The sequence below is a fragment of the Lithobates pipiens genome, unplaced genomic scaffold (assembly GCF_037356315.1).
Source record: "Lithobates pipiens isolate NorthernLeopardFrog02 unplaced genomic scaffold, aLitPip1_a1.2 Scaffold_18, whole genome shotgun sequence".
Taxonomy (NCBI): Eukaryota; Metazoa; Chordata; class Amphibia; order Anura; family Ranidae; genus Lithobates; species Lithobates pipiens.
In genome coordinates, this window is record NW_027507758.1 from 139,971,341 (window position 1) to 139,985,324 (window position 13,984).

Genomic DNA, 13,984 nt, shown 5'->3' on the forward strand with positions numbered 1-13,984 from the left:
GGCATATTTTTTTTTTGGGGGGGGGGGGGGTCAAACAATCCACCCAGAGCCAGAGCCACCCAGAGCCACCCTGGTCGGGCGGTCTGCCCCCGAGTCCACCGTTTTTTGAAGCCAATTAGAGCCTCTGGCTCTATTCACCATTGGAATACCTGGTGTTGGAAAAAGTTGCCACCTTTGGCCCTTTGAAGCTGCTCGTGGCGGGTGATTTCAACATACTAGACTACTCCTTAGACACCTCGAACCCGACCAGGGTGCAGAATCTGGAGCTCGGGCACTGGGCAGAGTCTGCGGCTCTGGAGGAGGTCTGGCGATGGAAGCATCCTGGTAAAAGAAGTTACATATTTCAGAGGTCGGCTACCTGGCTGGGGGTCTGTCTGACCACACCACCTTGCAGGTAATACTGGCTCTTGCCACAGGATGCCGCAAGGGGTCCTGGAGACTGCACCCTGGGTGGGTAAGTAACCCCTGCGGTCGAGGCCCTGGTTTTGCCTCATCTACAGGAATACTGTCAACACAATGAGGGCTCAACAGGGGGGGCTGTAGTATGGGGCGCGTTCAAAGTGTTCACTAGAGGAGCATATGTGTTGGCCATTAAAGCAGCAAAAAAACTCCAAGTCTGATGAACTCCAGGTTCATGAAATGCACTGTGCTAAAAGCTCATGCCAAGGCACCCTCCACATCCTCCCTAACCAAGTTGCAGACGGCTAGAAGGGCCCTATTGGTACATTTCCAAAACCTTATGCACTGTAACTGCAGAAACAGGGCTGAGGAACTATTTGAGAAAGGGGACAAAAATAGGAAGCTTTTGGGATACCTGACTGCAGATACACAGACACACACAGCTATACCCTGTGGTTATTCCTCGGAGGGTAACATGGTAAGAGATAGAGAGGGTATCATGCAAACTTTTGTAGCATATTACTCGGACCTTTACTCTGCTATACCACCATATGACCACCAGATACGGACTGACCTGCTGGGCACCCTTCACATCCCGATGTTACCCGATGAGGCGATGGCCAGTCTTGAGGCCCCCATCACGGGAGGAAGAACTGGCGATTGTTATTGCATCCTTCCCCAACGGCAAACGGATTCCCAGTGGAGTGGTATAAGCAATATCTAGATGTCTTGTCGCCCAGACTCCTACGACTCTACATGGACTGCTTTGAACAAGGGGGTTTACCAACTTCCTTCTATGAGGCACATTTAGTGTTATTGCCCAAACCTGACAAGGACTCACTCTGCTGTTCTTCATACAGACCCATAGCCCCCGCTAAATACGGACCTAAAAATACTCACCAAAATGCTTGCCAACAGACTGATAAAAATTATACACCACTTAGTTTCACCTGATCAGACAGGATTTACTCCCAAAAATTCCACAGATATCAACATTCGGAGCGTATATACCCATACGCAGTTGGGGGTGGAGTCGTCTACTAGGGGGCACTGGTGTTTTTTGACCTGGAAAAGGCCTTTGATTCTACCGACTCATGCTATATGACTCATATACTGCAACACATGGGGTTTGGCCCTACATTCCTCAAATGGATTTTGCTGTTGTATGAGCTCCGGTTGTGGCCCTCCGTTTTAACAGGGTGATGTCCGAGACTTTTCCAGTGTCCAGGGGCAACAGACAGGGGTGCCCCCTCTCTCCTGGTCTATTTGCACTAATAATGGAGCCCTTGGCGATTGCACTGCTTGTTATAATAGCCAAAAATTTTCAGGCCTGGAAAAACCTCCCTCCATCTCTCATCGGGAAACTTGATAAACTTGATAAAAATGAAAATTCTACCCCTTTTATTGTACAACCTTTGGAATTCCCCAGTTTGTATCCCCAAGTCCATCTTTAAATCAATCGATGTCACGATTTCCTCCATTTTATGGCAGGGGGGAATCCCTTGTTTCAAAATTAGCAATACTACAACAGCCATGGGGAGAGGGGGGTCTCGCGGTTCCTAATTTCCACAAATACTTCCTGGCTGGACAGTTGATGGTGGCCCACCGCTGGCTGACTTCTCCTGATGATGCCTCTGTATCCCTGGATGCAGCCTGTGTGGGGTCCTACAAGGCGCTGTCTCATTTGGTATACAGGGGTCTAAAAGCTCCATACCCACTGACATCCTTCATGCGCTCAGTGATGAAGGCATGGGTCATGGCCCAGGGAGGAAAATCACCTAGCTCAACCACACTTTCCCCCCCCCCCCCCCCCAATACCTCGCTGTGGAGGAACCCCAAATTAACTCACTTTTTTGGTTACCTAGATCCAGTGGTATGGGCCAAATATGGTATCAAACGGTACTTTATTGTCATTTGATGAATTAAAACTAAAATATGGTCTGCCAAACTCACACTTTTTCAGGTATATTCAACTGCGGCATGCTTTTTGCTCGCAATTTGGTAGGGAGCCCCTAGACCTAGAGCTACTAACCTGCAGTGAATCACTGCAAAAAACAGTTTCCTGCCTATATAAAGACTTATCCCATGAGACAACCCTCCTGTTGGGGCCTTGCAGGAGAGCTTGGGAGGCTATGGCTCCGGTGCTGGACAGAGATGATTGGGACAAAATATGGGGGGACCGCGTTCCAGTATCTAGCAAAGATAGATTGATTCATTACAAATTCCTACACAGAATCTACCTTACCCCGGCTAGGCTGTTTGGGAATCAGCACTCCCTGTGCTGGAGATGCGCTGTACCCTTAGCTAAATTTGTGCATATTTTCTGGGAATGCCCACTACTTAAATCTTATTGGCAAGACATTGCCTCCTGTATAAGGTCGGTCACCTCAATTTCTATCCCTATGTCCATTGACGTATGTCTTCTACACTTAGTGGAGCCCTTGGCCACTACCAGGGACATACGGACCCCGTTACTGTTCTACACTAAAAAGCGCATTATCCTTTCATGGAAGAGCTCTGTGCCACTGACCTTGGAGACTTGGAAAACATTGGTCAACAAGGCAGTACCATTTTACAAAGCTACATACTTGAGCAGGGGGGCTCTGAACAAATTTGAGAAGGTTGGGGGGGGGGGGGTATTTTCCAAGGACACGGTATCAGATTAACCCCACTGAGACATAACCCAAGATCCTTTGTAGATATGGTAACAGGGAAGGGCGATTGTTTTGAAGGGCTAGAAGATTAGTGAGTGATTGTAGAATTTGCAAACTGTACAGATGGGGGTGGGCAACTCTCCTTAATTAGCCATGTCACTATGGAGGGGGGGGGGGGGGTATCACATGTTTCTGTGATAATGTTTATGTTGTATTGTTTTTCTGTAGTGTATCGGCAAGTTTGTGGCCAGTTGCAGCCCACCTTGTGTGCCTTGTTATATGTATTGTATAAAAAATTTGAATAAGTTAAAATAAAAAAAAACCCCATTGGAATCCATGCGTCCAGCGCCCCACATGTAGATTAGGGGGCCGGATAAATGGATTAGGGGCCGTCACTGGTCAGAGGTGTGGATGAGGGAATGGGGTCAGTGTTTTTGTTCAATCTTCTGGTTGAAGAAAAAAAAAACCCCCTAAGGCCAGGCATACACAGAGTGAATTCCTCCTACCGAGCCATTGTCTTCTTGGTGGAAGCTGTCCCCGTTGGCAGAAGACAAATGATTATCACCAACGGCTATAGCAGATATTAGCGATAACTTGTACCAAAGTTGATCAACTTGGTAGATTCAAAATGCTCATTATTGATTTGTGTATGGCTGACCTAAGCTTGCCACCCTCTGGGATCAAACAAAATGTAAACAAGTGCAACTAGAAAATGGACACCTAAAGAGTCTGTACAATTAAAAAATAAAATCCTGATAACTTTTTTTTAATCTGACAATGTCTTAATTGCCAAAAAAGGCAGTTCAGCTTAAAGAGGGATTCCACCAAAAAAAAAAAATATATATTAAAAGCCAGCAGCTATAAATACTACAGCTGCTGACTTTTAATAAATGGACACTCACCTGTCCCGGGTTCCAGCGATGCCGGCAGCCTTTAAATATGGTGCCTGGGGGGTGTCTGTAGTATGCCTGTGAAGTGCCAAGTGTTTCCCGTGTTTAGAACAGTCCCTGCACAAAATGACATTTAACGGAAATAACGTAATTTAAAACTGCTTGCGGTTTTAATGTTATATCTGGTTCCTGCAATATGGTTGAAAATCATTGAGAAAAATGGCATGGGTAGCCCTCCCTGCCCATTACCAGCCCCTTTGGGCCTTGTACGCATATTAAGGGGAACCCCGTACCCATATTAAAAAAAGGAAATACGTGTGGCCCCCAGGCCCTATATACTCAGAACAGCAGTATACAGGCGGTGCAAACAAGACAGGGACTGTGAAGGTTTGTTGTGTTAAGTTGAATCTGTATGCAATTTTCAACTGGTACATTTTTAAAGTGTAGCTCCAGTCAAAAAAACTATTTTTAAGCTTTTTGGAAAACAAACATAGGAAAGGGTTATCACCCCTGTATAATTTGTTTTGCCGTCCGTCTTTTTCAGAGCACGCAGACAGCACGCACAATCTCCTACCGCTGACTGCAAGCTCTATTTAAAACGAGCAAGATAGTTAGCTATATAGGTGGATATAGCGGTGTATACTGGGTTCAGAGCACGCAGACAGCACGCACAATCTCCTAACACTGACTGCAAGCTCTATTATAAAAGATAGATATAATCGCTAGATATATAGGTGAATATAGGGGTGTATACTGCGGTCAGGGCACGCAGACAACAACCACTACAGAAGAGCAAGAACGAAAAATCTGCCGATAACGATCGGTGTATACTGTGTTGAAGGTACACAGAACACCCACTAACTGCTACAGATGCCAACACACTACACAAGGCCACGCTGGCGGCCTTATATAGTGTGGGGCGTGTACTACACAGCCTGAGCTATGATTGGCCACAGGCATCCTGCCTGTGGCCAATCATGGCTCTCCTCGCTGCCTGCACTGTGATTGGCCAAGCATCCGGGGTCACAGTGCATGCTTGGCCAATCATAAGCCAGCAATGCACTGCGCCATCACGAATTTGGCGCAAACGGCCCATAACGTTCGGAATTCGCCGAACGGGCGAACAGCCGATGTTCAAGTTGAACGTATGTTCGACTCGAACACGAAGCTCATCCCTAATAGTCATATAGGAATAGGCAATGATCATGCCTATTCCTGATTTACCATGCCTTGTTCTGCACTGTTTCTCTGTGTGGAAGTGACCATCTTAGTAGAGGCAGGGCTTTCCTTCCTCAGGTCAAAGCCTCCAGAAAGGAGAACAGTGATCAGCACAGAAGCAACAATACCAAATTGCACTCAATATCTCCTGAGACTAGCAGTCAGAGGCAGCATTTCTTTAGATCTCACTGCAGATGGGACACACACAAGTGCCTAGGCACAATCACACAACAGGAAGTACAGTGGCTTTTTTTTTTTTTTGTTTTTTGTTTATACTCTTTATAAGTTTAGGTCCACTTTAGGGTCCAGTAACCTCTAATAATCCACATAAGTATTCATGAGTCTTTATAGTTTTCGTTTAAACTTATGCCTGGTACACAGGATGAGATTGGACAAATGATTGTGTTTTATTTTTTGCATGCTAGTCTCATATCGAAAACGAAGAGTTCCGAAAATTTTCGTACAACAGATTAAAAATTTGGAAGTGATGTAATGTGTTGTGTATTTGTATTGTATTGTATTTTCAAATGACAACTGTACTGATTAAAACGAAAATTGTATGATCTGGTATCGTACGAGAATTTTTTTGTTTTTGTTTGCCCCATCGGATAATATTGCATGAATGGTCATGATCGGCTCTGAAAAGCTGTGTACTAACGATCGGATTATTGTACAATCGCTTTGAAAGCTATATATTTTTCATACAATTTTCTGATCGCGTGTACAGGCCACTTGACTAAACTGCAGAATATAGTTGTGAACCAGGTACAAAATGGGATTTCCACTTGAAATTCATTTGCATGCAGTGAAATGTGATTTGCACACATTTATGGCCAGGGTTCAAATAGAGTCTGCAGAAGGCCCATCCCAGACAACTGAAAGCATTTCACCTATTAATAGGAATTGCCTTTTCAGGAATTCTGTCAGTTCTGCTTATCCAGCTAACAGAGTCAACAAACCTTACTGTGTACATAGCCTGCTAACCTGAATTTCACCTTTTTACTTTACTCACTCTGGTCACGTCCTGCCAAATCAGATTTTTCAAGTGAACCTGACTTGCCCCTACATTTCTAAAGTAAAAACAATACCCTGCTCCTGAACTTATTACCTTTTTGTTTTTAATTCATTGATAGAAGTTAAAGCGAATCGCCACCCTCTAAACAAAAAGTTCCCTCCTCTCCACCCTTCCGCTAGACAAAGTGTTTTTAAAATTTTTTATTTATTTACCTTTTTATTTAATGCAAGTCACCCAGGCCCACCACCATGCACATCAAATTTCCCAGGAGGCATTGTCCTTCACTCACAATGGAGGCCTACTAGCACATCATCAGGAGGCCCGCCGGCTGAACCCGAAAGAGCCGGAAGCCTCCCAATGACATCACAAAGAACATGTTGGCATGGGGCCGAGCAGTGGGAGGATCTTGGACAGCGCTGGATTCGCTATGTGGGTGAGTATCTGAACTTTGCAGAATACACCACCCGATAAGCAGGGGTTAAAAAACAAATGGGATATGCTTTCTTAATATTTCATGTATGAGGTTTACAACCACTTTAAAGCGGGGGTTCCAGCCAAAAGTGGAACTTCTGCTTGTTGTACTCCTTTCCCCCCCTCAGGTGCCACATGTCTCTTTCACAGGTATCCTGGTTCCCACTTCCGGGAGCCTCAGCCGCGGGCATTGACGTAACTGCCCGTGCTCCCTCCTCCTTTCCCGGCCCAGTAGGAGAAAGGAACGAGGCCTTTCGCATGCGCAGTAGGGTTCCCGGTGCGTGAAGCCTTAAGGCTTCACTGCTGGGTTCCCTTACTCGCAATGGAGGCGGCATGCACCCGACAGCTGATGGAAACATTAGCTGCAGTGTCGACATCGCTGGACTCCAGGACAGGTAAGTGTCCGATTATTAAAAGTCAGCAGCTGAAGTATGGTTTAGCTGCTGGCTTTAAATTTTTGCAGTGGTGGGCGGACCTCTGCTTTAAGGAGAAAATATTTTGTTCCTGATGGATAGGGTCATGTCACTGGCAAGGGCCTGTGTTAGTTTCAAATTGATCCCTGTGCCCCTACAGAGCCGCTCTCAGTTCTAGGTGAGGCTCAGTGCCAAGAAAGGGATGGAGCTAAATCTCGACTTGGATGAAAGTTAAGGACGCATATACCAAGCATAGGACCCAAGCAGGGGTGGACTGACAACTCATGGGGCCCCCGGGCAATAGGAGATTATGGGGCCCCCAGGCAATCTGAGATTATGGGGCCACACAGTATACAATCACACAGTATACACAGACATCTTTCTATTGGCTGAGAAGGTACTGGAGAGGTGGGGCAGCTATAATCTTTGGATTTTTAGACCAAAAGCATGTCGGTAAGGGACATTTCAGAGACAGATGTAAAAAAAAAAAAAAAAAAGGATTTTTACATACTGTCCCTGGTTTTACTGAGGCTGGCAACCCTGATGGGGCCCCCTAGTGGCTTGGGGCCCTCCGGCAGTGCCCGAGTGGTCCAATGGTCAGTCCGCCCCTGGACCCAAGGTGCTCAGCAGGGATATAGAACTAACACAGTAACTTGCAGCCACCATAAGGTTCCAATACTTCAGCACTGTTGTGATCCTATGATCATCATACACCAGGTCTGATATGTTTTTAAGTCCTGTATTGCGACCAATGGCTTCTATATCCATTTAGGACTCCAGGAGAAAGATCTGCACTCAAGCCCTCAGGTCAAACAATGTGTTGAGCAGGAATGAGGTCAGGTGTGTTTGGACATCAGTCAGAAATCTGTCACTGCAGACACCGAATCCTAACCAGCAGACAAATTTCCTCGACCCCCCCCCCCCCCCCCCCAGCCTAGTGCCCCTTGTACAAGTGTGGCTGCAGGGTGTGGAATGGCTCTAGCACTTATGATTGGCCCTCCGCAGTTGACAGCTTCCTGGCAGGATAGCTCATGTGTCCAGATCCGCCTGAGCTCATCCCTTCTGTTAACCACTTAAGCCCCGGACCATTTTGCTGGCAACAAATAGAGCTTTCTTGTGGTGGTATTTAATCACCCCTGCAGTTTTTATTTTATTGCATGATAAACAAAAAAAGCAACAATTTTGAAAAAAAAAAAAAATTATAATTTTTTAAATTTTTGCTATAATAAATATCCCCCAAAAATATATAAAAAAAATTTTTTTTCCCCCTCAGTTTAGGCAGATCTGTATTCTATATATTTTTCGGTAAAAAATACAAAATGCAATAAGCGTTTGATTGGTTTGCGCAAAAGTTATAGCGTTTACAAAATAGGGGATAGTCTTATGGAATTTTTATAAATTTTATTTTTTTTTACTAGTAACGGCGGCGATCAGTGATTTTTATTGTGACTACGACATTATGGCCGGCCCATCAGACTTTTGGGACCACTGTCAATTACACAGCAATCACTGCTATACAAATGCACAGATTCCTGTGTAAATGACACTGGCGGTAAAGGTGTTCACCACTAGGGGACAGTTGAGGGATTAAGTGTGTCCTAGGGAGTGATTCTAACTGTGGGGGGGGGGGGCATGGCTACGTGTGGCACATCACTGATCACAGGGAGCAGCGATCAGTGACAGTGTCACTTGGCAGAACGGGGAGATGCTTGTTTACATTAGCATCTCCTCGTTCTTCCTCTCCGGGAGACGATCGCTGGTAACCCCACAGACATTGAGTCCACGGGACCCGCGATCCAACTCACGGTGCCACCTCTTAAAGGGCAACGTACAGGTTAGTTTGCCTGTACATGCCATTCTGCCGCAGTATATCTGTGTGAGGCGGTCAGCAATCGGTTAAAGTGATTTTTTTTATTTACCTTTACAAACAACAAAACATGTCTATACTTACCTGCTCTGTGCAATGGAATTGCACAGAACGGCCGCGAACCTCCTCTTTTTGTGTCCCCCGTCGGCACTCCAGGCCCCTCCCCTCCATCAATATGCTTTGATCTAAAACATTCCATTGTAGCTCTGGCTGTATGTTTAGGTTCGTTGTACTGCTGGAAAATGAAGTCTCAAGTCTTTTGCAGACTCCAACAGGTTTTCTTCTAAGATTGCCCTGTATTTGCCTCAATCCATCTTCCCATCAACTCTGACCAGTTTCCCTGTCCCTGCTGAAGAAAAGCATCCCCACAACATGATACTGGCACCCCCATGTTTCACAGTGGGATGGTGTGTGCAGGGTGACGTGCAGTGTAAGTTTTCCGCCACACACATAGCGTTTTGCTTTTAGGCCACAAAGTTCAATTTTAGTCTCATCTGACCAGAGCACCTTCTGTCTCACACTTGTTTGCTGTGTTCCCCACATGGCTTCTTGCAAACTGCAAACGGGACTTCCTATGTCTTTCTTTCAACAATGGCTTTCTTCTTGCCACTCTTCCATAAAGGCCAGATTTGGGGAGTGCCCCAACTAATAATTGTCCTGTGGACAGATTCTCCCACCTGAGCTGTGGATCTCTGCAGCTCCTCCAGAGTTACCATGGGCCTCTTGGCTACTTCTTTGATTAATGCTCTCCTTGCTTGGCCTGTAGGTTTAGGTAGATGGCCATGTCTTTGTAGGTTTGCAGTTGTGCCATACTCTTTATTTTCAGATGATGGATTGAACAGTGATCCGTGAGATGTTCAAAGCTTGGGATATTTTCTTATTTATTTATTTTTAAACCTAACCCTGCTTTAAACATCTCCACAACTTTATCCCTGACCTGTCTAGTATGTTCCTTGGCCAGCATTATGCTGTTTGTTCACCAAGTTTCTCTAACAAACCTATGAGAGCTTCACAGAACAGCTGTATTTATACAGAGATTAAATTACACACAGGTGGGACTCCATTTACAAATTAGGTGACTTCTAAAGACAATCAGTTCCATTAGATTTTAGTTACGGTTATCAGATGAAAGGGGGCCGAATACAAATGCACAACACACTTTTCACATATTTATTTGTAAGAAAATTTGAAAACGATTTATCAACTTCACAATTATGTGCCACTTTGTGTTAGTCTAGCCAAAAAAAAAAAAAAAAAAACGTTTATGTTTTTGGTTGTAACATGACAAAATGTGGAAATTTTCAAGGGGTATGAATAATTTTTCAACGCACTGTATACTCTAAGAGACTAGTAGGTCAGGGCTTGACAAATTTGGTTTGAATCTAGGAGCCAGCTAAAAAAATTTTTTTAACCAACAAAGCTTATGGATGGAACATGTAACATCTTCACGAAGGTGAACTTATTCTTTAACGCTTTCACAGCCAGCGAACCGTTTGTGTTTTTTTGCACATGTTTAAAAAAATTAATTTTAGGCCTGAAGATTACATAAAATCCCCAAACATATATATTTTCTGAAAGTAAACACCCTAGAAAATAAAATAGTGGTAGTTCCAATTGTCATATGATATTACCACAATGGTCTAGGAAACACAACATTGATGGTCAGGGAAACTGTCATTGAGGACATCACGCGGTACTTCCCGGGTCAGAGACAAGAAGGGGACGAGAGCGAATGCCTTTCCACTCTCCTCCCTCCCCTCTACCCAGTGGCACCCGCTATGCAGGTCCGGGGCCCAAAGATGGGCACGTTTGGTGCCTGGAGCATTTGGGCGGCAGCCCGGTCACCAGGGCGCCATTTCTTGTCGCAATGGTGCCTGGAGTTTGTCAAGCCCTGTAGTAGGTGATGTATCTCACCACTACTCACCCAAAAGTAAACTAAGAGCTCTTTAAAATAAAAAGCACATTTCATGTTATATCAGCTTGTATAGCCTACCTGATATATCGCTTCATCGCAGGCGTGCTGGAGACCTAAATTCAGCATGGTGTTCTGCAAGGTGCGTCCCATGTAGAATTCCAGAGAGAGGTAATAAATACGCTGCAGGAGAAAAAAGAAAGACAGTCAAAAACAACATTTAGGGATTGTTTCAGTTAAAATTGAAAAAGTGTGTGTTACTTTTTCATCCTGCGAACAAGGAAACCCATTACATACAGAAAACATGCCAGAGTCCTTCTACGGTGCAGTTTTTTATGTTTTTGTTTTTTGTTTTGTTTTTTTAGTGCTTTTTGTATTTTGCAGATTTGTACTACAGTCCATTTACCATGGTTTCCTATGGAACACGTTCTGTAGTCAAAATCTGCAAAATGCAAAAAGCACAAAAAATGCATAGATGTGAATCAGGCCTAACAGAAACAGAGGATCTCCCCGGCGGGCACACAGACACCAAACAAAACTGAAATGGCGCCTAATTCGATCTACTCTATGAAAAAAAATAATTGGCTATACATCAGCTTTAAACTGTACATGAACAGTGCCTTCAGTTAACAGGATTATGTAAACAGGCAGTGCGGAGAACACTAATGTGCAAAGTGCAATATGCAAAAGCTGCCAACTAGAATTCATCTCATTATAAATGACGATCAGACTAAACGAGGAGGACTGCTAGCTGGTTACAATGACTTACTACTGTACTGCTATAAGACATTGCTGTTTTATTTGTGCCTGCATATGATAATTTAATAAAAGACATGTGTTTATGGAAGTCTAATAATTCTCTGAAAAAGGCCCTGTGGGATTTGGGGCTTTAAATAAAATTAAAAATTCCCTTGGCTCCGTTAAAGTGACATAGTCATTAAAGAATATGCAAACCCAACATTTCATATTCCTTATCTGTGACTGTTGCACCATGTACTTGTATTAAAAAACGTATCCTGTTCTCTTTGCATCACTTCCTTTGTGTGCCTGCCAGCCCCTCTGCTTTCCTATTAAAAACTGACCACACTAGGTAGGAGAACACACTATGGTCAGTTCTCTAGCTGTGCTGGCAACTCAGCCTGCTCTCCTCCAACGATCAGACTTGACTGTGCAGGGGTGCGGCGTTTCACTAGGAAGCTCAGTGTGCTTCTGTGTCTTCTTCCCCAACTTTTATGCAGCTGAGTACAGCGGGAACGTGATCACTTATAAAGGGGGAGGGGTATTTATATTTACAATTATTTTTTTATATTGTAATGGAAATTTGTAGGTTCTGTATATAATTGTATTCTATTTTATATGTATTGCACAATGCCCTCACTGTGCACACAGCACTAACAATGTTTTCAGTACATGTTTTGCATTCTTTCAAGTCCTGATTAGAATTAGCCTGCCTATGTAACGCCCCGTGTTACCATAAACGTACAATTGTAATATTAATGTGATGCCTACGTAATCATGTGTATAAAAGCCTTCAAATGCGTCATAATAAAGAAGAACGGTTATTGGAAAGATGCTGAGCGTATTTTTTGTGTCTGTTCCCTACTGCAGTAGTTATTATTCATTTGGAACCACTAATCAATATGAGGATAGGAGTTGCCCATCATCAAAATATCCATTTCAATATCTATATACACACACAAATATTTTACCTTTCATTTTCTATTTGATTAATAACTCGATTCATGGTCAAGGTCAACCAGAGCCCAGACCCCAGCAAAAATGCCAAACTGTGCTTCCCCCCCCCCCCCCCAAGATGTATGAGCATTATGTCAGCAAAAATTCAGCCCCCCCCCCCAAATAAAATTGAGCACTAATCTGCATTCTTACCCCCTAAGCATAAATTTCTCCAATACATATTTGGCCCCCTGCTGAAATCCGCCCTCCCAGAACGAATCCTCTACTCCTCAAATTTACCCTCTGGAGTACACCCCCCCCCCCCATTCCAAATCCCCCTCCTGGCACAAATCCATCCCCAAATTTTCCCTCCGAGTACAATTCTCCTATGCCCTTCACCATATCACCTCATCTAGCACAAACCCCCCCTCCTATAACAAATCATCTTCCAGGATCCCCACACAAATCCCCTAAATCACCCCTCCTAGCAGTTCTTACCCACTGCTTCCCCCACAAATTTATGAATACATTTATACATTTGATTTATTTTATTGGAAATGTTTTATAGCAGAAATACAATTTTTTTTTCAAAATGTTTTTTTTTTCCCCGTTTATATGAGTGGCGGTATATCCATAAGGGGCACAGGGGGGATGCCCCCTAATCTCTACGCGCCCGGCGGACGCATAGAGTTCTACGTTGTTTTTTTGTGAAGCACATGATTGGAGCCAAAGGCTTTAACAGGCTTCCTGTCCTGATTGGCCAGTAAGAGAAGCAGGAAGACAAAAGCGAATGTTGATATGTGCTCTATGGTGCCCCTAGCCCACCCACTTGTGACAATAGAAAATCAACATTCGCTATTGTCTTTCTGGCTCTGCTGCCAGCCAATCAGGACAGGAAGCGGGTCTTGAAACCAGAATGGCCAGAAGGAGAAGCCAGGAGAAGCCATTAGGGACCTGGTTGGGGTTAGTGGGGAGGTCTGCGGGGTTTGCAAGTGGGGCTGGCGAGCAGGGTTGGGTGGTTTGTTTCCCCAACCCCGTCCCCCCCATCAAAAAAAATCAAAAAAAGCACCAGCCACCACTGGTTTATATAATAAAAAAAAAACAGCGGTGATTAAATACTACCAAAAGAAAGCTCCGTTTGTATGAAAGGAAAAAAAAAAAAAAAAAAAAGAAGATACAAGGTTTTTCTTTTCTGCGCAATTACCAGTTAAAGTAGTGCAGTGCTGAATAGCAAAAAATGGCCTGATCCAGAAGTCGAGCGGTTAAAGTGATATTAAAAAGGCAAGCTTTTTTTTTTTTTTTTTTTTTTTTTCAAATAACAAACATGTCATACAGTGGATTTGCACAGAGCAGTCCAGATCCTCCTCTTCTCAGGCCCTCCACCTGGAATTGGCCCCTCCCTAGCTTGCTGTGGGGGCACCCAATATCGCAGTCGCGATAAAAAAAAAAAAAAAAATTAATAAAATCGCTG

The 13,984-nt window shown here is 44.1% G+C and overlaps 1 protein-coding gene across 1 annotated transcript in view; it reads right to left on the reverse strand.

Annotated features, from left to right (window-relative positions):
- PYGB (glycogen phosphorylase B) overlaps positions 1-13,984 on the reverse strand; it is a 150,689-nt gene that overhangs the window by 95,229 nt on the left and 41,476 nt on the right. The window contains exon 2 of the mRNA XM_077486189.1: positions 10,921-11,022. Coding sequence (XP_077342315.1) covers positions 10,921-11,022 — 102 coding nt within the window. The remainder of the gene's footprint in view (positions 1-10,920; positions 11,023-13,984) is intronic.